The sequence below is a fragment of the Palaemon carinicauda genome, chromosome 35 (genome assembly GCF_036898095.1).
Source record: "Palaemon carinicauda isolate YSFRI2023 chromosome 35, ASM3689809v2, whole genome shotgun sequence".
NCBI lineage: Eukaryota > Metazoa > Arthropoda > Malacostraca > Decapoda > Palaemonidae > Palaemon > Palaemon carinicauda.
Genome location: NC_090759.1, coordinates 78196704 through 78221436, shown reverse-complemented (window position 1 = coordinate 78221436; position 24733 = coordinate 78196704). Strand labels below are relative to the sequence as shown.

General features: G+C 34.8%; 2 protein-coding genes across 2 annotated transcripts in view; one reads left to right on the top strand and one right to left on the bottom strand.

The window, feature by feature from the left end:
- LOC137627373 (transmembrane channel-like protein 7) overlaps positions 1–24733 on the bottom strand; it is a 437009-nt gene that overhangs the window by 90283 nt on the left and 321993 nt on the right. The gene's annotated exons all lie outside the window — the stretch shown is intronic.
- LOC137627908 (transmembrane channel-like protein 7) lies at positions 350–23892 on the top strand. The gene is made up of 12 exons (XM_068359359.1): positions 350–659; positions 1205–1351; positions 2425–2588; positions 3459–3656; positions 4679–5050; positions 5715–5866; positions 11303–11441; positions 12741–12832; positions 13071–13226; positions 13805–14094; positions 15599–15829; positions 16617–23892. The coding sequence occupies exons 1-12, from the start codon at positions 422–424 to the stop codon at positions 16913–16915; spliced, it is 2478 nt and encodes an 825-aa protein (XP_068215460.1). The 5' UTR covers positions 350–421; the 3' UTR covers positions 16916–23892.

Here is a 24733-nt window from a genome sequence, read left to right as displayed (position 1 = left end):
CTTTATTTCCGATATTGGTACCAAGGTATCGCTGTTTGGTTTGTTTGTGTATTATCATGGTTTGATGGTATACTTCACATCCTTTGTATAATTAGATAAAAACTTTATTTCAAATTATAACTGCGATTATTTTTTCTGAGAAGTGATGTTGGTTTTGCCTTTGATTGACTGCCTCCTTGGCCCCAGCGCCTGGCTTTATGGCCTGAATTCATAAAAGAAGTCCAGGCATATGAGAGCTTAATGTGAATGATAATTACTTTTTTTTAAATGTAAATTTCACTCAACAATAACATTAATAACATACATGACTATTTTTTATTCACTATTTACAGTGTTACGTTATTTTGATAGATAATCATAGACTCGCCATATTGTAAAAGAAAATAAATAATCCAAGTGACCCCAGAAACAATTAGGTTAGATGAATGGAGAGTTGACCCCTGAAATGGGGGAAGAGGAGGAGGAAGGAGGAGGAGAAAGACAGGGAAGAGGAGAAAGACAACGTCTCCTAGGTTCGAATATAGGACTGACATCTAAGTCGGGCAAAAGAGTCAAAATTTCTGTGTTCGACGCCGAAGCACCCGACGGTGCGAAGATCAGCATCCCAGGAGATGAAGGGACGAGTGACGAGGACGACGATGAGGGCATTGTCATCACTTGTAAGTAGAGAGAGAGAAGTGTCATGTTGAAGGGAAGAAACTTCTAAAAAGTTTAAAGTGCTCTTGAAAACTTTTAGAATTCGTTGTGGATTTTGGTCTTGTATTTCATTTTATACTTGGAGTTTTGGTTATTGGTTAATTTTCATTATTCAGGGACAGGAATTTAATGCGTAATATTAATTCATATTTTTTATTTGACCCTTAAAAAATTCTCAGGAACCAATATGGAAGGTACATGTTATGTATTTATAGGTCTTTCTGTTTTATTTTCTAGTGCATGATAAATTTCTGTTTCCCTGTCAGTCATTAGCAATGTTGAGTATTGATTATTTATCATAGAAATCCTCATTTACTTTGGTTCATTTTAGAGGAACATATATGAACAATTTGCTCTACCATCTCTGAAATGGTTCTAGATTTCAGTGTCTGATCAATACTTTTATGGCACCAAAGCAGTTGAGAGTTAAAGCCCAAAACCCAATGTTTTTGTGACTTGGCTTTGCAATTAAGATAAGAATTCTAAAAAGGTAAATTTTATCTTCCAGTCAATACCCTCGGGCGAGGAACCATCCGACGGAGAGCCTCAACACGAAGCCGAAGATGCCAGCCTGCCACCACCACCGCCACCCTGGTCCACACCAGCAGGAGAGGGTCTGACACATATCTCGAAGTCCTGCCTGACCTGACACAGGGTAAGAAAAGAGACTGGTTGGAATAATAGGTCAAATTAGGATTAGATTTTTCTTTTCAAATAAAAGTATTTTGTTTTCTGATATTGAATACTGTTGTGTGGGACTATAGTGTAGTCCATATTCAATAAGTCACAAGTAATAGTACAGTGTACCAGAAATAATATGAACCTGCCGTATTTTCTTGGTCACTTTATAACAATGTTGAGAATGATTTTGCAAGGTTGTTTTGTATGGCATGGTCTCTGGATGCTTATTTTGCAGTACAACTTCCTTCAAATTTTCTATTATGGAATTTTTCGCTCACCAGTGTTTTCTGAATTATTTGACATGCCTCTACAGCGCCTGTTTTATTGTTTATATCGCCCAGCCCCATTTTGGGGACATCTAACTTAACTCGTATTCACAAAAACCATGCTAATACTGAAAATAAGAGTTTTATCATATAGCTGAATATATCTAATATCCATTGATTTGTAGTTTTAAATATACTGTATTGTACAAATTTTATATGGGTAAATGAAAAGAAAAATATTACTTGATGTAAAATACAGTATGTCATATGAGGCCCAAGGATAAATCACAAAGGATTAATGTGACAGTCATACCTAGATTATGTCTCTCATCCTTAAATTATTTAAATATAAAATACTTTTCCAAGAATGTAGTGAAGCTGTCAGGTTTTCTGTACTATTATTTACTGTTGCTAATGATTACTTTAAGGAATCTCCAGAATGAATTCTGTATGACATACTGTAGTTATGTTTATATTTTTATCTTGAACAGGCTGACATAAGTCTTTTTATAGTTTATGTATAAAATATCTGTTTTGATGATGTTACTGTTTTTAAAATAATTTATTAATTGTTTATTATTTCTCATATTGTTTATTTATTTCCTTATTTCCTTTCCTCACTGGGCTATTTTTGCCAGTTGGAGCCCTCGGGCTTATAGCATCTTGCTTTTCCAACTAGGGTTTTAGCTTAGCTAATAATAATAATAATAATAATAATAATAATAATAATAATACATTTATGTGATAGATTTCGAGTTAATATATCTCATCTTCATCATAGGGGTTGATGAGGAGGAAACATGGGAAAAGCTCCAGCAGATCCGTGCCCATGCTGTGCCAATGGAAGAAAAGCGCAAACTCAAACGTCAGTTGCAATCTGCCCCAACGCTGCGCACAAGAGGCTTGGCAGCATTCAAGTTATCCAGAAGAAAATTTGCTTTGCAGGTGAGTTGAATTTGCCGAGATCCTGAATTACAGTTTGTTCGATACAATATTTGATGTTTTCGGGTACTCTTTAGCTATGGTAAGTAGTTCTTCTAGGAGAAGGACACTCCAAAATCAAACCATTGTTCTCTAGTCTTGGGTAGTGCCATAGCCTCTGTATCGTGGTCTTACACTGTCTTGGGTTAGAGTTCTTTTGCTTGAGGGTACACTCACGCACACTATTCTATCTAGTTTCTCTACTTCTTGTTTTGTTAAAGTTTTCATAGTTTATATAGAAAATAATTATTTTAATCTTCTTACTCTTACTAAGATATTTTAATTTTTTGTTTCCTTTCCTCGCTGGACTATTTTCCCTGTTTAGGCCTCTTGGCTTATAGTATCCTGCTTTTCCAACTAGGTTTGTAGCTTAGAAAGTAATAATAATAATAATAATGAAGTATAGGTTTGTAGTAGGTTTAAATTGTGCATTCCCATTTTGTTAAGGTACTGTACTTGATTATAAATCTTATCGTTTTAATCCAGATGTATTATAGTCTTAAAATCATGTATGATTTAATGTTTGTATTAATTTACAGTAGTCACCAATATTAGTAGGGAATAATATCCTAGGCATTAATAATAGCTTATTGTATTTATTTGAAATATAGCAATGTCAATTTCTTTCTGCGAAGGTGCATATTCTGTTTTTAAATAACCTTTGAGAGTAGTTATTACTTTTGATTTCGTTTATATTACAGTATAACCTTCAAATCTAATTATATATTGAATTCATAATACTTTCAAGTTACTGTATATAAAAGCTATGAAATATAATTCTTTTATGGATTCAATGCAAATAATTCTGTATTTTATCACATTGCAATATTACAGGCCAGAAGCAGACTCAAAGAGATGATATCAAAGATTGAACTCTGGCACTGGAGTTTGCGCTACGTAGAAGGAAACTTTGGCACAGGTCTCGTGGCCTTTTTCACTTTCATCAAATGGCTGCTGTATCTCAACCTGGTCACGTGTGTCTTATTGACTCTCTTCATTCTTGTCCCACAAATCATCCTGAAACATCCGGAGGCAAGTCTGGTTTCCCAATTATGATTATGTAGATTGTTGCATTGTAATTAGTTCTTATTCCTGGGAAATTCTACTTTAGAAAATGTGACTTAAACATAAACAGTACAATGTCAAAATTAAAATCCACATTACTGGAAAGAGAACAAATGCCTGGAACTGAAAAAAACTGTCAAAACAAACTATGGTACTTAACATTGGTAAAGGTGAAGTAGCAGCGTCAGTCATGATGAATTAACGACAAACATGGGAATAAACACCGAGAGCACAAACAATACAACTATGCGAGCAAGTCCAAAACAGAAGGATGTCCTAGAGGTCGCACGTGTTAGGTGACGGTGGCGTGGTCCAACTGTGTTCACTAGGGCCTGTTACGGCCCTTCCCTTTGATGAAGGAATTATCTAAATGGAAGACAGCCTGTGAATAGTGGTTTTCACACGCCCCTGTTGTATACACGACACCCACAAGGTGCTCGCGCGAGGGTAGTAACCTCTGCATTCCATGCTTTTATCTTTCTCTGGTATATTTGGAAGATTTATATCAGAAAAGTGTAAAGAAGGATTTTCACCGGGCATCACAGGTCTCTTCCCAGAAATAGATTTTTCCTTCGTCAAAATCCCTTTAATGAAATCTGATGTTCCTAAGTTGATGGTGATTGTGATATGATGAGAAAATATTGAACTTTACATTTATATGATCATGAACTATTTTCTCTATAAATAATAATAAAATATTTGTGAAATTGAAACTATCTGATGATATGTACAGCTGTTAACTATCCATAAAGTGAGTTTCAGTGGAGCATGAAATTAAATCAAAATTCCATTACAGATTTGTTGAGCTGTAATATAATTAATTTCCTCTTATTCTGATGTACTTTACAGCACAGTACCCTGTATTCAAATTTCCTTTTCATATATATTTTTGTTTTATCTTTATGCTAGTGTCGTGAATAAGCTTTTTATTAATGTCACGGTAAAAATCTACTAACCATGCATTCATATTTCTTTTTTTAACCATATAGGATAGATGCCTCGACGAATACGGCAATAATACCTGGCTCTTTGAGGATGAGAATGCAACTGTTTGTTGCTACGAGGAATATCGGCGGGAGGTTCTAGAAGAATCACAACATGTTGATCAACTATTTATTGTCAAGCTGGTCTTGGATGGGGTGCAGGGTACTGGTGTGCTGGAAATATCTTATCTCTTCTACGGATTCTACCCTCGTCATATCCTATTGTTAGATGAGAAGAGAGGGTGGACGTATAATTTGCCTTTAGCCTACCTTTTGGTGGTAATAGTCACCTTGATTCTTAGTCTAGTCTTGATGGTGAGAGCTGCTGCAAGAGGCTTAAGAAAAAGTTTGAGGTCGTCGGAAGGACAGTTCTATCAGGTAAAGCTTTGGACTTTGCTTGTATTGTCTTTAATTTTAAGAATAGAATATAGATTAGATTAACCCTTTTACCCCCAGGCTCTTTGGAAATTTCCAAGCCTTAACCCCCAAGGGGTTATTTTTTCCCCAGCACATTTTGCAGTATATATTTTTTAAATTGCTCTTACAGCCTTAAGTTTTGTCACAGAGAGGTCAGGTTGGTCTCATTCTCTTGGAAAATGCCTGAATTTTTTCAAAAAATTATCAAAAATATGAAATAAAAAGTTTTTATAGCATTTTTTTGCAAGGACGTACCGGTACGTCCATGGGGGTAAAGGGATGAGTTTTGTGAAACGTACCAGTATGTCCTTTAGGGGTAAAAGGGTTAACAGCGGTTATAATAAGTAGCTTATTGTTGTGGAAGAGGTTATAAAACCCTTTTTCATCTCGACATGTATTTGATTTTTAACAAGGTTACATTCATTAGGACCTTTAAGTTTTGTACCTTATTGTCGCAGAGAATATAAAGCCTCTTTGCATGTCAGCATGTCTTGAGTTTTAAAAAGGTTACGTTATTTAAGACTTTAATTTTTTCTTTTTTTAATTGTCCACTGGCAATAAAATTTGTTAGTTCTTTATTAATGAAGAGTCAAGCTTTAATGAATGATTTTATTTCTTGTTACAGTACTGTAATTTGATATTTGGTGGCTGGGACTACTGTATCGAAAACAACAAAGCTGCTTCCGTTAAGAAGAAAGCTATTTATAATGAACTTTGTAATCACTTAGAAACAGAAAGATATAATGAAGAAAAAGAACAGAGAACAAAACGAGAAAGGTAAGATGTAATGTTATTTATAAATATTGAGTTTTTTTATATATTTGTGCTAGAATTTTTCAAAATTCCTGCTTGGCAAAAGTTATGTCTTGAGTTCTTTACATGGTTCACATTTAGTTTTTTCTTAAACTCTGTAAACATTTCCATGTTTAAAAGACGTTTGTTGTGGTTCAACTTCAAAGTATATATGTATTATAATTTTAATTTGAAATCACTTGTCATTATCATTATTACATTTTTATGTATGCTTTTATCTGTATGGGGTTTGATAAAGTATCTCCTTCTCTCAACCAATAAAATCTTATTGGTCCCACTGTATGGCAGGGTTGGCCACTCTAGTTCACTTTCTCCATCTATTAGCATTCCTTGCATCTTGTTCCGCCAGTCCCACCTTACCGGTATCCCTCTTCACCACATCCATCCATCTGTTCTGCTGATGTCCTACTCTTAATTCCAATTCCCAATTTCACTCTGCTGGGGGAAATTTTTCTAGTTCTTCATACTAATTCTCACTGTTTAATAGTAGTGAGAAATTGTCTTTCCTTCTGTTGACCTCCTCTTCCCTAATTAAGATATTTCCATTTATATCTAATAATTCCTACCTATCTTACTTCCTGCCTGTCTTTTCATTTTCCTTCTGCAATTCTGTTGATATTTTCTCCCGCCTGTGTTCCCTTCATAACATACAACTCTCTTTTGTATTCTTCTCCATCCATTATCATTATTTGTTTCCCTCTTTGTCCATCTATATTCCTCTCTTGTTTGGTAGTTATTATCCTCTTCCCATCCTTATTCTCTTTTCCTTCACAGCTGCTTGAATTGATTCCACAACCATGTTTCTTTTTCCTGTTGCTGCTTAACCACTTGGGTAAGATATGAAAGGAATTAGGGTATTTCCATTCTCTTCTTTTTTGCACATTTTCTACTCAAATTTTAATCTGTTGTGGATGATCATTTATGGTTTTTGTATGATTTAAATTTCCATACTGCAGGTTTATGTCCTAGTACTGTACGTCTGTACTTACTGAAATTAGTGGTTATGTAAAGTACAGTACTATTTCATAATGTCAGCTTTGTTTGAAGCTCAACATGATACGCTTTTAGGATCGATTAAATATTTAAAGTAGAATCTATTCATGTTGAAAATTTTTGAAATTTTATTAAATACAGTACTTAGAAATTGGTGGAAGGAAATTCACCAATCAATCAATTGTAATTTGCATTTGGAACGTCCTCATTAATACATTTGCTCGTATTTGGATTGTCTTAAAATGTACGTTTGTTTTTTTTTGTCATCAAAATATATGCCATACAGTTCCTTCAGTCCAACAATAACCTCTTTGTTTTAGAGTACATACATACATATACCAAAGGCACTTCCCCCAATTTTGGGGGGTAGCCGACAACAACAAGAAACAAAACAAAAAGGGGACCTCTACTCTCTACGTTCCTCCAGCCTAACCAGGGACTCAGCCGAGTTCAGCTGGTACTGCTAGGGTGCCACAGCCCAACCTCCCACATTTCCACCACAGATGAAGCTTCATACTGCTGAGTCCCCTACTGCTGCTACCTCCGCGGTCATCTAAGGCACCGGAGGAAGCAGCAGGGCCTACCGGAACTGCGTCACAATCGCTCGCCATTCATTCCTATTTCTAGCACGCTCTCTTGCCTCTCTTACATCTATCCTCCTATCACCCAGAGCTTTCTTCACACCATCCATCCACCCAAACCTTGGCCTTCCTCTTGTACTTCTCCCATCAACTCTTGCATTCATCACCTTCTTTAGCAGACAGCCATTTTCCATTCTCTCAACATGGCCAAACCACCTCAACACATTCATATCCACTCTAGCCGCTAACTCATTTCTTACACCTGTTCTCACCCTCACCACTTCGTTCCTAACCCTATCTACTCGAGATACACCAGCCATACTCCTCAGACACTTCATCTCAAACACATTCAATTTCTGTCTCTCCATCACTTTCATTCCCCACAACTCCGATCCATACATCACAGTTGGTACAATCACTTTCTCATATAGAACTCTCTTTACATTCATGCCCAATCCTCTATTTTTTACTACTCCCTTAACTGCCCCCAACACTTTGCAACCTTCATTCACTCTCTGACGTACATCTGCTTCCACTCCACCATTTGCTGCAACAACAGACCCCAAGTACTTAAACTGATCCACCTCCTCAAGTAACTCTCCATTCAACATGACATTCAACCTTGCACCACCTTCCCTTCTCGTACATCTCATAACCTTACTCTTACCCACATTAACTCTCAACTTCCTTCTCTCACACACCCTTCCAAATTCTGTCACTAGTCGGTCAAGCTTCTCTTCTGTGTCTGCTACCAGTACAGTATCATCCGCAAACAACAACTGATTTACCTCCCATTCATGACCATTCTCGCCTACCAGTTTTAATCCTCGTCCAAGCACTCTAGCATTCACCTCTCTCACCACTCCATCAACATACAAGTTAAACAACCACGGCGACATCACACATCCCTGTCTCAGCCCCACTCTCACTGGAAACCAATCGCTCACCTCATTTCCTATTCTAACACATGCTTTACTACCTGTGTAGAAACTTTTCACTGCTTGCAACAACCTTCCACCAACTCCATATAACCTCATCACATTCCACATTGCTTCCCTATCAACTCTATCATATGCTTTCTCCAGATCCATAAACGCAACATACACCTCCTTACCTTTTGCTAAATATTTCTCGCATATCTGCCTAACTGTAAAAATCTGATTCATACAACCCCTACCTCTTCTAAAACCACCCTGTACTTCCAAGATTGCATTCTCTGTTTTATCCTTAATCCTATTAATCAGTATTCTACCATACACTTTTCCAACTACACTCAACAAACTAATACCTCTTGAATTACAACACTCATGCACATCTCCCTTACCCTTATATAGTGGTACAATACATGCACAGACCCAATCTACTGGTACCATTGACAACACAAAACACACATTAAACAATCTCACCAACCATTCAAGTACAGTCACACCCCCTTCCTTCAACATCTCAGCTTTCACACCATCCATACCCGATGCTTTTCCTACTCTCGTTTCATCTAGTGCTCTCCTCACTTCCTCTATTGTAATCTCTCTCTCATTCTCATCTCCCATCACTGGCACCTCAACACCTGGAACCGCAATTATATCTGCCTCCCTATCATCCTCAACATTCAGCAAACTTTCAAAATATTCCGCCCACCTTTTCCTTGCCTCCTCTCCTTTTAACAACCTTCCATTTCCATCTTTCACTGTCTCTTCAATTCTTGCGCCGGCCTTCCTTACTCTCTTCACTTCTTTCCAAAACTTCTTCTTATTCTCTTCATATGACTGACCCAGTCCCTGACCCCACCTCAGGTCAGCTGCCCTCTTTGCCTCACGTACCTTGCGCTTTACTTCCACCTTTTGCTCTCTATATTTTTCATACTTCTCTATACTATTACTCTGCAGCCATTCTTCAAAAGCCCTCTTTTTCTCTTCCACTTTTACCTTCACTCCTTCATTCCACCATTCACTGCCCTTCCTCATGCTGCCTCCAACAACCTTCTTGCCACATACATCACTTGCAATCCCAACAAAATTTTCTTTTGCTAACTTCCACTCCTCCTCTAAATTACCAGTTTCTCTTACTCTCACCTCGTCATATGCCATTTTCAACCTTTCCTGATATTTACTTTTTACCCCCGGTTTTATTAGCTCTTCAACCCTCACTAGCTCCCTTTTACATCCACCTACTCTATTCCCCCACTCTTTTGCTACAACTAATTTTCCTTCCACCAAAAAATGATCAGACATACCGTTAGCCATACCCCTAAACACGTGCATGTCTTTCAATCTTCCAAACATTCTTCTAGTTATCAACACATAATCCATTAATGCCCTTTCTACTACTCTTCCATTTGCCACTCTTACCCATGTATACTTATTTTTATCTTTCTTTTTAAAAAAGCTAGCACTTATTACCATCTCTTGTTCAACACACATATCTACCAGTCTCTCACCACTCTCATTTTCACCTGGTACGCCATATTTCCCAATGACACCTTCTACCTCTCCAGCACCCACTCTAGCATTTAAGTCACCCATAACAACTACATAATTCCTTCTACCCAGTCCTTCTACACACCTAGTTAATTCATTCCAGAACTCATTCCGCTCTTCTTCACTTTTCTCACTACCTGGCCCATACGCACTGACAAACGCCCAACATTCCCTACCCAACCTAACCCTTACCCACATTAACCTAGATGATATCTCCTTCCATTCCACTACTTTACCTGTCATCCATTCACTCAACAATAAAGCCACACCCTCTCTCGCTCTTCCCCTTTCAATCCCAGACACTCTACCAGACATTTCACCAAACATCACTTCACCCTTTCCTTTCATCTTTGTCTCACACAAGGCCAATACATCCATCCTTCTACTTCTAAACATACTTCCAATCTCACATCTTTTACTCTCTATCGTACTACATCCACGCACATTCAAACACCCCAAAAACTAGAGTGCGGGGAGCAGTCACTCTCCCCCCAGCTCCATCTCTTTGTTGCTGTCTCACAGGATACTTTTACAGGAGAGGGGGTTCCCAGCCCCCTCGTCCCGTCCCTTTTAGTCGCCTCTTACGACACGCAGGGATAACGTTGGCGCTATTCTAATTGTTTTATGCCCCCGCGGCCACAGGGGGAACCATATTGTTAGTTGCAATACTCTACCTATATTTAAATTACTAGTTTAGATGGTAAATGCATTTGATTTTGAATGTATACTTGAGATAAAGGTAGCTATTGAAATGTATTCATGGAAATATAAACAAGCATTTCTACAGAAGCCATTTTAGCAATGGAGAAAATTTTTCAGGTTCAGTATGTGCTTCTGTGATAGATGAACTTGTATATCAATGTACCATTATTTGACCCTTTTACCCCCAGGCTCTTTGGAAATTTCCAACCGTTAACCCCTAGGGGGTTATTTTTTTCCCAGCACATTTTGCAGTATATTTTTTTAAAATTGCTCTAACAGCCTTAATTTTTGTCATAGAGAGGTCAGGTTGATCTCATTCTCTTGGAAAATGCCTGAATTTTCTCAAAAATCTATCAAAAATATGAAAAAAGAAAATTTGACAGCATTTTTTTGCAAGGACGTACCGATACGTCCATGGGGGTAAAGGGATGGGTTTTGTGAAACGTACCAGTACGTCCTTTGGGGGTAAAAGGGTTAAGTGCCCCATTCATTAAACAATATTCCTTTCTTATTTTTCATGCAAGGACGTACCGGTACGTCCATGGGGGTAAAGGGATGGGTTTTGTGAAACGTACCAGTACGTCCTTTGGGGGTAAAAGGGTTAAGTGCCCCATTCATTAACCAATATTCCTTTCTTTTTTTTTCAGATGTCGATTGTACTTTGTTCGGTTAATGGTAAATCTGGTGGTTCTGATCTTGCTGGCAGGGTCTTTCAGTGCAATATTCTACAGCACATCTTTTGCCTTTCGTAAACTCAGGACCTTGAAGTCGACAGAAAGTAAAGGGGTAAGTTTTCCTGTACTGTCAGGGTTCACAGAAGGATGACCTGGAGGGCGCGTGGTAGGTGTCGGTGGGGTAGTCCAACTGTGTTCTCTAGGGCCTGTCACGGCCCTCCCCTTTGATGAAGGGATTATCTAAATGGAAGACAGCCTGGGAATAGTGGTTTTCACACGCCCCTGTTGTATACACGACACCCACAAGGTGATCGCGCGAGGGTAGTAACCTCTGCATTCCATACTTTTATCTTTCTCTTGTATATTTGGAAGATTTATATTAGAAAAGTGTAAAGAAGGACTTCTTTCACCGGCCGTCACAGGTCGCCCCAGAAAAAAACTATAAGAGAAATATATATAAATACTGTAGTAGAAACATTTAACTCTTGAACAACTTACTGTACTGCATTATTCTTTTGGCCCTAAAGAGGTTTACTTCATGTCTCCGGTTTTTTTTTAAAGGGTTTGTTCATGTAAAGTTTTTTTTCATCTTGTCACAAGCCTCGGAAATAATTAACAACTAAACATGGTGCACTGGTAACTTTATTAACCAAGGCTTTATGGAAAACTTTGAACAACTTCATGATACTATGCTAAACAATAATTTTAGCCTCTACAGTATATACCAACATACTGTGGATTACATAGTTATTCGTTTAGAAATTGTCTTTATATACCCTCCTGCCACTCTTAAAACCAGGTATACATGGGGAATTGAAATTAAAATCAACACCTATGCATTTTTGTTAAAAAGATCATTATGTTGAAGAGGCTGACATAAGTCCTTTTATAGTTTATATTTGAAATATCCGTTTTAATGTTAATGTTTTTAAAATATTTTATTTTAATTTTCATTACTTCTTATATCGTTTATTTATTTCCTTATTTCCATTCCTCGCTAGGTTATTTTTCCCTGTTAGAGCCCTTGGGCTTATAGCATCTTGCTTTGCCAATTAGGGTTGTAGCTTAGCTATTAATAATAATAATAATAATGAAACTTGCAACTGAATTTACAGTAGCACCAGATTGGCTTAAGTAATTAAGGGAATTGATTAAGAAAATAAAATTAGTTATATTAATTACATGCAGAGTAATGTCACTTAGAATCTAAGCTGAGCCAATGGATGCCTATTAAAATTGTGGTGTAAATTGAAGCAAGTCAAAATAACCATGATAGCAGGTTGAAAAAATACTGAAGGACAGACAGAAATACACCTAGGTCCTATAAGTGATACACCAGACCTATTAATACTGCCTGCTGTGTCGTGTGTTATACAGTATTTACTGGTAATTATTTTTCTTTCTTTTTAAGGGAACCCAAGAGGACATCATTATTCTTCTCTTTGAGTACCTTCCGTCAGCAGTCATCATTACTCTCAACATTGTCATCCCTTTCATTCTCAGGTAAGTCTATTACAGTTCTTATACAGTTTAGTGAGGGTTGGTCACTTTTTATATTCAATTTAGGTATTTAAAACACTTTACTTGATTTTTTTAAAAAAATCTTAGTTTCTTTCAGTTAATTTTGCTATATGTCACTACTAAGGACTCTCTCTTTATAATTAAGTATTAAATATAACAATTTTGAAGTAGAGCCCAGTTTTTCATTTTTAGAGTTGTATTATTTAATTGTGTTTTACAGGCTGTTAGTGGAGTTTGAACATTATACCCCAAATTCTATCCTCCTGTTGACATTAATAAGGACGGTGTTTCTTCGTCTAGCATCGTTGGTAGTATTGCTCTTCTCCATATACCAGGGCATTCAGTGTCCGGCACCTCCACAAGGATCTTGTATCAAGTATGTAAATTTGAACAGGTGATCTTTTATATTTTCTTAAATTATTAAAGTAAACTGATTATACATACAGTATGTCCTCATATTTTTTTTATCAACAACTACTTTTGGTTTTATTCTGACATATTTGAGACTGTTATAGAATTTAGGGTAATATTTATGAAGCCCATATTTAAATGTACAGTATATTGTACCAGTAATGGTATTTTGATTTAGTTTCCTTTTCATATTTAGTGTATTCTAATACAATTTGATTTAATATTTGTAACACAGCTTTACCTATGCTCTCAAAGTTTTAATATTTTATAATTTTGTCCTAGTTATTCACTATGTACAATCCTAATTGGTATTTTCATCCTACACTTTACCATATTATAGAGGAATTAGATGTGCATTTCATTATTTAGGATTTCATCAAATTCAAATTATGTACTGTATACTATACGTCACATTTCATAGTGTACAGTACATCTGGATTTATTTTTCTATTTACTGTCCTGTACTGTAATGTTCTTTGATTATTAGAGTGTAAAATAAACGGAAAACTATACATGTATACATTATCCTTATTTTGTCAACAGTGAGGAGTGTGACAGTCAACCTAGGTGTTGGGAAACATACGTAGGCCAACAGCTGTACAAACTTTCCATTCTGGACTTGCTCATCATGTTCTTAACAACATTCTTCATCAACCTTCCGCGCAAGTGCATCGGCCATAAACTTCTGCGGAGGAGTAGGCTCGGGAACGTCATAGGGGACATAGAGTTTATGATACCAAAGCATGTTTTAGACATAGTATATGGCCAGACACTTTGCTGGCTTGGAATGTTTTACTCTCCCTTGTTACCAGCCGTAACTTGCGTAAAATTAGGTACGTTGATCATGCTTTTTCTCACTTGTACTGTATTATAGGAAACCTCTTAAGTTTCTTCTGTCACATGAACAAGTTTATGTGATTTGCCAGTGAAAATGTTACAGAATGTGGCATGTTGCTTTTATGTCAAGTTTATGTGCTATTTACAAGGCCATACAAAACTTAAATTGTGCTTATATAGTTCTTAAGTGTTTATTATCCTCTGTATGGATTATGTATTTAATTTTTTTTAATTTCTGATTCACAACGGCTGCAAATACATTACACTATTTAATGCAAAGCTCTCTTCTCAAGTTGAAACATTTTTATACTACATTGGTGACCTGGACCTTTTCATTTTTATTCTAAAATCTCCATATTTTTTTTTTCATTCAACTGTAAAAATCAAATGATTTCATCCAAAAGTATTCAAGCATCCTCAGACTTTACTAAGACATAATTTTAATGTCTTGTGATCTCTTGGGTGAATAAACTGTCTTGCTTTCATAAGTTTAATGTTTTGTGATCTCTGGTGTGAATAAATTGTCTTGCTGGTTTTCTTAGCAAATATATGCCAATGCAAACAGCCCAATTCTAGATAAATTTAAGCCATCCATTTAAAAGTGTATTCTCAAAGTACAGGATACTATCTTACTAGAGTTACTAGAGGTCTTGTCCAGTAAATGGTGTCAGTTTTTAACCGAGCTATAAAGAATCCAGTTCCATTCATAGATTAATTATATTTGCTATGCTACCCACTCATAAACAGAAGCAAAATACTTGAAAGGAACTTAGTTTTTTTCTCTTTGTACGACATGATAGATACAGTATACAGGAAATTCTTAAAGATTTGAGGAAAATACATCATCTAGCTTTCAAAATGATGGCAGTACTTGTAATTTTCTTGATTTAATAAGGACCATGACATTTTTAGTTAGTTATTTTTTAATATCCAGACTCCAGCTAATTTTGTATATCATTTTATGGAAACAATCAGTCAAAGAAATCTTTTTTGCACCATCACTTTTGATACATACAATCATTAAATGTTTTTAAGAACTGCATTTGAATATTTTTTTAATAACTACCAGCCTCCTGGCTAGTACAGTGGTAACGTGTTTGCCTCGCATTCGCGTGGCAAAAGATCGATCCCCGCCCAGGGCCCTGAGTTTAAGCTGTTTACTGGGGAGGCTACTGCTGTGGTAGGGCACCACAGTGGGGGGTTGGGCTTGCCCGGCTGACGTTCTTGTGAGCATCTATTCTGATGGAACTGGAACTGAAACCAGACACCTTTAACCTTTAACTGGTATTAACAAAATTTGATTGCCCTATCTGTTTGTGAACTGGCTTATTTTTAGCTTGGATGAGGAAGTTGGTTGTAAGCAACGAAATACAACAGAATTTTAAAATTATTATGTTATATAGTCAACTTCTCTCAATTTGATGTGAATTTACTTGTTCCTTAATCTGGAATGGGTACCATATGATGCCCCACAATTCTAATACTGTGTTTTATTTTCAGTGTTTGTGTTCTACATCAAATATTTTGACTGCACAGTAAACAGCAGTCAGTCATCACAGCTGTATCGCACATCTCGCTCCAACTCTCTCTTCATTAGCATCCTACTCGTATCTTTCATTGTTACCATTGTTCCTGTCGGATACTCCATAGCTGAGATCACACCCTCCGTGTCTTGTGGTCCTTTCCGAGAGCTCAATACAATTTGGAGTCAGATGATCCATGTCATATCAGGTCTGTCAATTGAGTTTTGTATATATTGTACTTTCATAAGAATAATGGTTTTCCTGGATTACATGTTATGTACTAAAACAGTGAGCAGATAACTTGCTGTAACACATCAAGAGTAGCAGGTAATATTTCTTAAAAAATAAGAAGACATTTCATAGATGTAGGTAAATCAATAAAGTATTTAACACTGGAAGAATGTAAGCTCTAATCCCACTTTAAGTAAATATAATCTTGATCATGGAATTAAAGCAGATGTAGATTTATTGCTATAGTACACATACTCATCCTGTAAAATCAAGCTTCAATTTACCTTGGATATATCATTATATTTTTGTTACATGTGGGATTCAATCCATGTAATCTTAGGGTTTTAAGACTAGCTGTCTACAATTAATCAGTAGAGCTCAGAAAGATAATACAATTAACCCTTTTACCCCAATGGACGTACTGGTACGTCCTTACAAAAAAATGCTATAGAATTTTTTTTTCATATTTTTAATAATTTTTTGAGAAAATTCAGGTATTTTCCAAGAGAATGAGACCAACCTGACCTCTCTATGACAAAAATTAAGGCTGTTAGAGCAATTTAAAAAAAATATATACTGCAAAATGTGCTGGGGAAAAAATAACCCCTTGGGGGTTAAGGGTTGGAAATTTCCAAAGAGCCTGGGGATAAAAGGGTTAACTATTCTGTGGACATTCTCATCACTGGAAGAGTACTTGCTCTTATGATAGATTAGGTTAATAAACATAAAAGCTTTATCCTAGACTAACCAATTGTTCCTTTCAGAGCTGCCACACTGGCTACAATCTGTTGTATTCTTCATGGGGACTGCTGGATTCGCTGTGCCTGCCATTATCATTTTGATTCTGGCCTGGTACTATTACTATGCTGTAGGAGCTGCAAATAAGCACATGGTGTCTCTTCTCAAGAACCAGTTGATTCTGGAAGGTCATGACAAACAGTTTCTCCTGTCGAGACTTGACCAGATGATTAAGAAATCAGCTGAAGAGGACAACACGGCTCGTTCGTCGCGCAGCATAGAAGATGAAACAGGACACGGTAATGATCTGACGCTTGAGGCATAGAAGGTAAAATTTTGATTATGAGAGTAGTCAGAATTAGTGTTTGTTTGAAGAATGTATGTCAGACTGAAATTAGCTAATTTAGGAAGTATAATTCTGGGTAATTAAAATTAAAATACTTTTTCTAATTTGAAGGGTAGTCAATGCTGCTAAAATTTAAAAAAATTCATCTTTCATGCTTAATAAGGAATTTATTGTAGTTACTAGCTATCAGATATAAATATTAGATTGTTTGTAGAGCATCTAAATATAAATACATGTAGTTTTCTCTCAATATAAAGATATAATCGAGGATCACTACATTTGTTGGAGCATAAATGTAAATATATTTATATGAATACATTATATATATATATTCTGCAGTGTTTAAATGCAGCTATAAAAACAAGCAGATCCAAAGAATGAAAGGAATGAATGTTAGATATCATTTTTGGAATATGTTTGTAGATTTAAAAAGGAAAAACTGTAAATATTTAAAATTATTTGATGATTTTTAGCAGAAAAAAACTGAGTTTTTACTCGGCTGATGCATTCCATCTAATATTCTTTTGTTTGGTTTTTCCAAAATATAGTACAGACTGTGTGTATGATACTGGTTAATGTGTCTTAACTTTTAGTTTATTCATAGATGATGTGACGTGCATGATTTCGGTTGCATTTCAAGGTCAGTATGTATTTGCTCACAAAAGTTTTTCTTTTTGTTTTATTTTGAAATTGCTACAAAATGTAGTGAGTTTTCCCCCTCATAATGAGGAAGATAGTGAAATATTTGGAATATCAAAACAATTTTGTGGATAAATTAGTACAATGGATAAGGTGTTCTGCATTTACAAGTTTTGTGTTCACAAATAAAATTACAGTTAGCCTTACATTGTTAATACCAGGAGTTATGGGTCAACTTATGCTGGTCATATGATGTTTGATTTATATTTCTTGCAAGCTCTCTTGATTTTTTTTTATGAATAAATCGTTGAGGTTTGTTTACATTATAAGGATTAGAGATCCTAAAGTTAGTTGTAGAAAAGGACAATCAGGTTTTTAAGTTTGTTGTGAAATGTTTTGTTTTAATATCCAGTACTGATGAGTCAGTATTAATTTTAACTCTCCTCAAGGTATATTATCGTTGTTTTATTGTTACTGTGGTAAGGAAGGATATGTTGATATGTTCAAACTTTTTATTCTCTTTATCCTGAATCTCACTAAACCTTTACAATTCTCAAGGTAGTCTGTTACATTTATTATCTAATGTTTACTTCAAGTCAGATGCACCATTTTACGGGTTATATGTCTCTAAAGAATGGAATATTGTTAACATTACTTTCATGGTAGAGTACTGATCATATTTATTTCTTAACTTTAATTTAAGTGCCTGTCACGAAGCTTTAACGTTTTTTGTTTACTTTAGGTCAGTAAGGTTGAAACTACCATTCATTATAATTTTTGTAGTTCCATGTGCCAGTTGAGGATTAAAATAATCTACATTCCCCCATTAAAGACAGTGAATGCCTAAGACTTGAAGTGAAGTTATTTCCTTCTTTCATATAACCAAAAACTCTATTAACATTTTCTAATTTCTTTCCAAGAACACGATGAGCCAAGTTGTATTTGTAATGAGTAAAAGATATATGAATCTGGTACAGTAGGAAGATCTTTTCGACAATCACCAAAAGATATGCCAGCAATATTGCAGGTTATTTCGTATAAAGTAAATCCCCTCCCAATAGAACAAAGATAACTTTAAATCTAAAGCATTTAGTTAATTCACTATTAGATTTCCAAAATTTTCAGGATTATGTGATAATATTTATTCTATGCATATACTATACGTTATTTTGTCACATAGTGGATTGTGTACGGAATATGTAATTTCTACAAGACCTTGCAGTTTTACCATTTTTGTACCAATTTATTACTGTAGCATTTTTTTCCATGCCTTAAGTTTCCATTAAGTTTGTTACTGCTATAATTTCTATAAATTTTCATCAAATCACGTGAAAGCTGGTCCAACCTTCAATTATAAGAAAATACTGTGAATTTATTTTTTTAAGCATCTATTCTTAGCTGAAACAATTAGCGAGAATCTTCTCCCATGGAAACAATTGATCTCCAACTATTATTCATTTTAATCTTTTACATTCAATCAAATAAGTTATTTTTCCACAAGGAAAATACTAATCATTTACTAACAGACATGTAGGGCCAGTTGAATCAGTGTCCAGTAATCAAACTAAATTTGTTAAGACTACTACTGTAATGGTAAGCTGTATGCAGAAAAACATAGGGTAATACAAGGTATTTGTACCATTGATCCTCATTTTAATAATACCGTTTCTTTTAATACAGTAAGACCTCCTTGTCCGCACTCGATATATCCCCGCAATGGTTGTGGAATTAGGGGATAATAGATTTAAATTCTACAGGAATTTGAAAATTTCCTTCTCTGTGATATTAAAGTTGTAGGAATTTCATTAATATTTCACCATAAGCCTAAATCATTTCCATTTTGATAAAGTATGTTGTTTCAGGTTGAAAAATAATGAAGTTGGTGTATAAATTTGTTGATAATCTGATCATTTTCGTATTTGTTAACAAAAAATTGCCTCTAAAAAGAAAGTTCTTTAAAGATATCCTTACAGATTAACATGAAATATGTTCAGTTCTAATCAACACTCATTTTCCAAATGTGTATCAACCCTCGGGTAATCCCAGCCACGACAAAATCACATTTCGTAGCGTAACTAACAAAATGATTGCGGGCTCTGGCTCGTGTTTATATTTGTTAATGAAAAAAAAATTTGTTGAATAAAGATGACCATATTTAATGTTCTCATTTTATGACATCTTTAATGTGCTTTCTTTGACATAGGAGAAAATTATTTCTTTCCCAAAGAACCAAATCAATATAGCGTGGGAGTGGGTGGGGTAAAGAGGTTAAAAATAGCTTATAGGCGACATGTATACGGAAGCGTAAAACTTTTTTTTTAGTAAAAGACACGGGAAAAGAAATATATATTGTTTTATGCAAGTACAGTATATTATTCTATAGAAAATCTGCTGTAATAAAATTATTACAAATAAAATGTAGAGGGAAATACTAAATAAAAGGGAATAAGGATAGTAAGGAATAAGAAAAAGAATAAGGATTATACAGAATATTAAAGGGAATAAGGGTGTATGTAATAAACAGTAAATTTGTGTGAATAACCGAAATAAAAATAAAATAGAAGGAAGAATAGGCAAAACGTTTTGGTCTTTCAACATGACCTTATAGCAGCCTACTCGACTGATTTCTGGCCGTACCATCTGTGAGATGTAATAACGGAAGTTCAACAGCATAGTCAAATCAGTGGTTAGGGAGGTCTTACTGTTAAGGTATAGATTCTGTTATCTGGAATAAAATTATAAATCCTTAACCAATTTTAAATTTAGTTCAATGAATTTTCATAAATTTTGTTCATGTCCCTAAGAATGAAGAGCGTATGCCATGAGCTTCATCTCCGTGTGTTGTTATTCTGTAATTCATATGCATCCATTGTTTAACTTTATTCTGTATTATGAAAGCAGGTGTATAAACACTTGCAGTCTTGTGAATTTAGGTTGTGAAAGGCTATCATATATTTTTTAAGAGTTCATCATCCATTACTAGGTCGTGTTTTTAAAAGCATTATGTTGTTATAGGTTGCACAAGATATCTGTTGTAAGGGAGCAGCTATTAAAGTTTCAGAAATATGGAGAAGCCAGACGACAAGTCTCAAATAAACTCAGCTGAATGCAATTGTGAAATTATAAAGGATGAAAAGTTTTATTTCATTAGTCTTTAAAGTTAGGTAAACTCAATTTATGAAAGTAACATGAAAATTGACTGTTGCTCTGTTCTGTTAAATTCCTGCAGTTTAATACATAACAAACCCTGTAGTATTATTCTAACATACAATTTGTTTTTGTATAGGAATTCTCTGAAGGTGTTCATGCAGTGCTCCCAAAAACTATCATTTCTGTTGGATTGAAATTTTCACATGAAGGGGCTAGATTTGAACAGCATTGTTAGTTAAAGTTCAAGTCATCAGCTAATGATAGAATTGTGTTGGCATTTGATTTACATTTTAAAAAACTGTTTCAAGTCATTATTTATGTGAATGAATTTATAGATCTTGGACTGAATTTTAACTTATGGCTAAGAGTGACTACAAGGTAGATACTGTCCGCTTCATTTAGATAAAGAGAAACGTTGGAAAAAATCTTCAAGGTGTTAGAAGTTTCCATTGCTTCATTAAGACAATAAAATTTAGAATTTTAAAGAAAATTATATTACGTAGTCTTGTGAGGAAATGAAGAGTAATAATCATAGTATCTAGAAGACCTTATTATGATTTTTAATAAATGCTCTGTATAATCCAAGTTTTAGATAATTAAAAATGTTTTGAAAACTTTTTAAGTGTTCATGAAGCAAAATTGTGCGCTGTACTTTATAGTCAGCTTAATGTTATTTCATTTAGATAATCTCAGTGAGACAATAACTTATAGGTGTATTCAGATTACCAGTGTATTATTAATTGAAGATGTGTATAAGCATTAACAGCCCAATATTGATGGTGTGGTGTAATATGTCACAGTTATTTTGTTGGCTAACGTAATGTTCCCCACTAAGTATCACTGTAAAATAATACACTAAAATGCACTGATTATGGTTCCTTGCCAGCAGCCATAAATGCTTTTGACAAGTTATCTTTCTAGTAATGAAAAAGAAAATATTTTCCACTACAGCTGTATCAATTAAGTGGATACTGTAGTTGCCAGATAGGTTAACTCATCTGAGCCATTGAATTGTATTTTCTCAAATCCTTTGTTTGTATGTAAAATCTACAAGTTTGAAGTTACCGTAAAACTTCAAACGAGTACACTTTTCAACTTGTGCAATTTACACTAATAGTTTCTTACAACCGTATTTTTGGAATTGTAAAAAAAAAAAAAAAAGGCGTAAAGTTCTTTCAGATATATGTAAGACTAGCATTTGTATAATTCATGCAGCGTGTGGCTTTGAAACAATGTCTTTAGAAAGTTTTATTAACATTACTTGATAGAATAGCCTAGAAAACCTATTTTTCGTAGCACATTCTTAGATTTGTAGAAGAAAATAGTTTTCAATGTGTTATTAATTTTGTAGTCATTTCTATAACTTTACAATCACACAGACAATAATTTTCACTTTTAGAGATCCTTCGTGTAGACTTTCCACTGCCATTGAGATGAATACTTTATCTACTGAATATATTGATATATTTAAACTGTATAGTTGTACTCATATTTAATTTAGGTTATTACCCTTTGCTTGATAAATGGGATTCTTGCATATAGTTCTTACGGATCATGTCTTTACAAACACGATCGTCATTTTGCTGCATGCTCGGCTCGGCTAGCAACATTACTGTAATTGTGCCTGACTTGCAATTAGCCCTCTTCAGCAATGGATAACCTGCCTTAACTAACTAAGCAGAGGTTTTGTCTTTTCAACTCGCTGTCAAGTTTATCAATCTAAACAGTGATTCCATTTTTTTAAAGTAGTAGTTTCTCCATATCTAAGATATAATGATAGAAAAATGAATCTTAGTTTAGTCATGTCTAGTAGATTCATGCCACGAATAGCAGTTGTGTGATTTAAATAGTTTATTTAACAAAAATAAATGTCTTTTCAAGTTGAACAGAAAAATTTAATGATTTCTTAAGCTTTTTGTTTGAATATCTTTAAGAAAATTTGCAGAACTCTTTGGACTATACCTATGATCACGAGCTTGTTCAGAAATCTTACGAGAACTGGTAGTCATTTAATGATGCTCTTTGCCACAACATTTAGAATAAGATAATAGTCTTTATCCTTTATTAATTTCTCTGACAGTACAACATATGATTACTGTACTCTCTCTCTTGAGTGCTTAGTAGTAAGCAAAATTAGATAAGAGTAATACTTGTCAGCCTGAAGTACTTGTTTCTATAGATGAACGTGAATAAATCATAGTTTTTACGCTTTATTCTTGTAAGAGTTGAAGTAGAACAAGTGAGGAATAGCACAAAAGCAAAATTGAAGAGGAAATAGTATTAAAAAATTAGGGATATAACATTAGGTTTTAGTATTTGAAGGTTTATTGTTTGCCAAGATTTACAGTTTCTTTTTAAAAGCCTTCAAAGGGGAGGGGGAAGTTAGTTAAAATATATGAGATTATTAGAAATTAGCCATTCTTCTTCTTTAGCCATTGATGGAGTGAATTCAATGCTGAAAATTCTTAATAATTGCGATTGTGCAAAAGTTTAAACCATCAGAATTTAACAAACAAACTTGGCTTGGTTATGTTAAGCTAAAATTAAGTATAAGTACTAAAAGACAACTGTTGGTGATGCGCAACTACACCAGCAAAATTATTTTCATTTAAGGATTTCTCGTATTACAACAATCGTCTGATAACCTTTGTTCCTTTAGTTTTAGGTACACAATAACTTCCTGCTCTGTGCCAAAGTTGTATTTATTCAATTATTTATTGAAGTCTGTTGAGTATTATATTGTAGACTAGGATTTGTTTTGAATTTTATATGATTTTCATGTGATATATGGAGTTTGTTAAAAACTTTTGTGTCCATTGCAGTGTTTTTGCTTTATCAGTTCAAATAGGAATTTCGGTAAAATCTATCATACATTCGGTTGTAATTTTCAGAATAAAAATTATTTTGGTTCAAAATGATGTTCAAGTGTTGTGATCCATACTGCCATCTCATAAAAAAGGGAAAAATTAAAAACTATTGTGATGAGAAAAAAAGGATCAATCAATGGCGCTGCTGTTTATCTTCATGTACACAGTTATGTTGAGGCATTCTTATCCCACATTAAATATCATTTAGGCAGTATGAATATCTATTTATTGTATATTGTAATATTCCTAAGTCAGTTGTGTTTTATATACGTCCGTAAATAAAATTTTGAAAGTTGTTCAGGGGTGTTTCATGTTTAAATATTTTAATGATGCTCAGGCATTGACTAAGAGTGATTATCACCTTTATAACTATTATCATTACACTGTAACCTCTCTATTACAACAGTAGTAGGAAAAGTATTATAACTGACAAATCAGCTTGTTACAATAACATAGTATGTAAAAAAAAAAATGTCTTACTAGATTCGGCAAGTTCAGTTTACGAAGAATTGAATGGTGTGAGCCTTTGAGATTTCCTTGGCAATGAAGTGACTACAGACATAGTGAATTGGGCTACCGTGCCTCGTTAATTCCAATCTGTGCCCTTGATCCATCTTCCCAACTTAGACAGCCGATGAGACCTTGTACCTGACAAGAGTGTGAGAAAGGTGTATAATCTGTACACTAAGCTGAAGATCCTGGACATACTTGAAGAAGGGCAGGCCTTTGAAAACGTTCAATCAAAGGACGACTTTTGCATGAGGAATACTCCACATCATTGCCAATTTCAAGGAAAAACTTGAGGCCTATAAATTTCAAGGAAAAACTTGAGGCCTATAAATTTCAAGGAAAAACTTGAGGCCTATAAATTTCAAGGAAAAACTTGAGGCCCATACCCAGCAAGCAGGCAACGGGACCAAAACGAGGTCATGGATTTGCCTTATTCATTAAGCCAAATTAATCTGGCTTCAGCAATAACAATTAGTAGATGTGGTGTTTCCTCTGTCACTGAACTGAAGATGGAATAACTTATCAAGCCTTCCTAAAGTTGGTTCTGGTCCTTATTGACTGACATGGTCTTGGATATACATGGGGAATGGCACCTAGGAAATTTCTACACCTGCCACTCTCATCAATACTA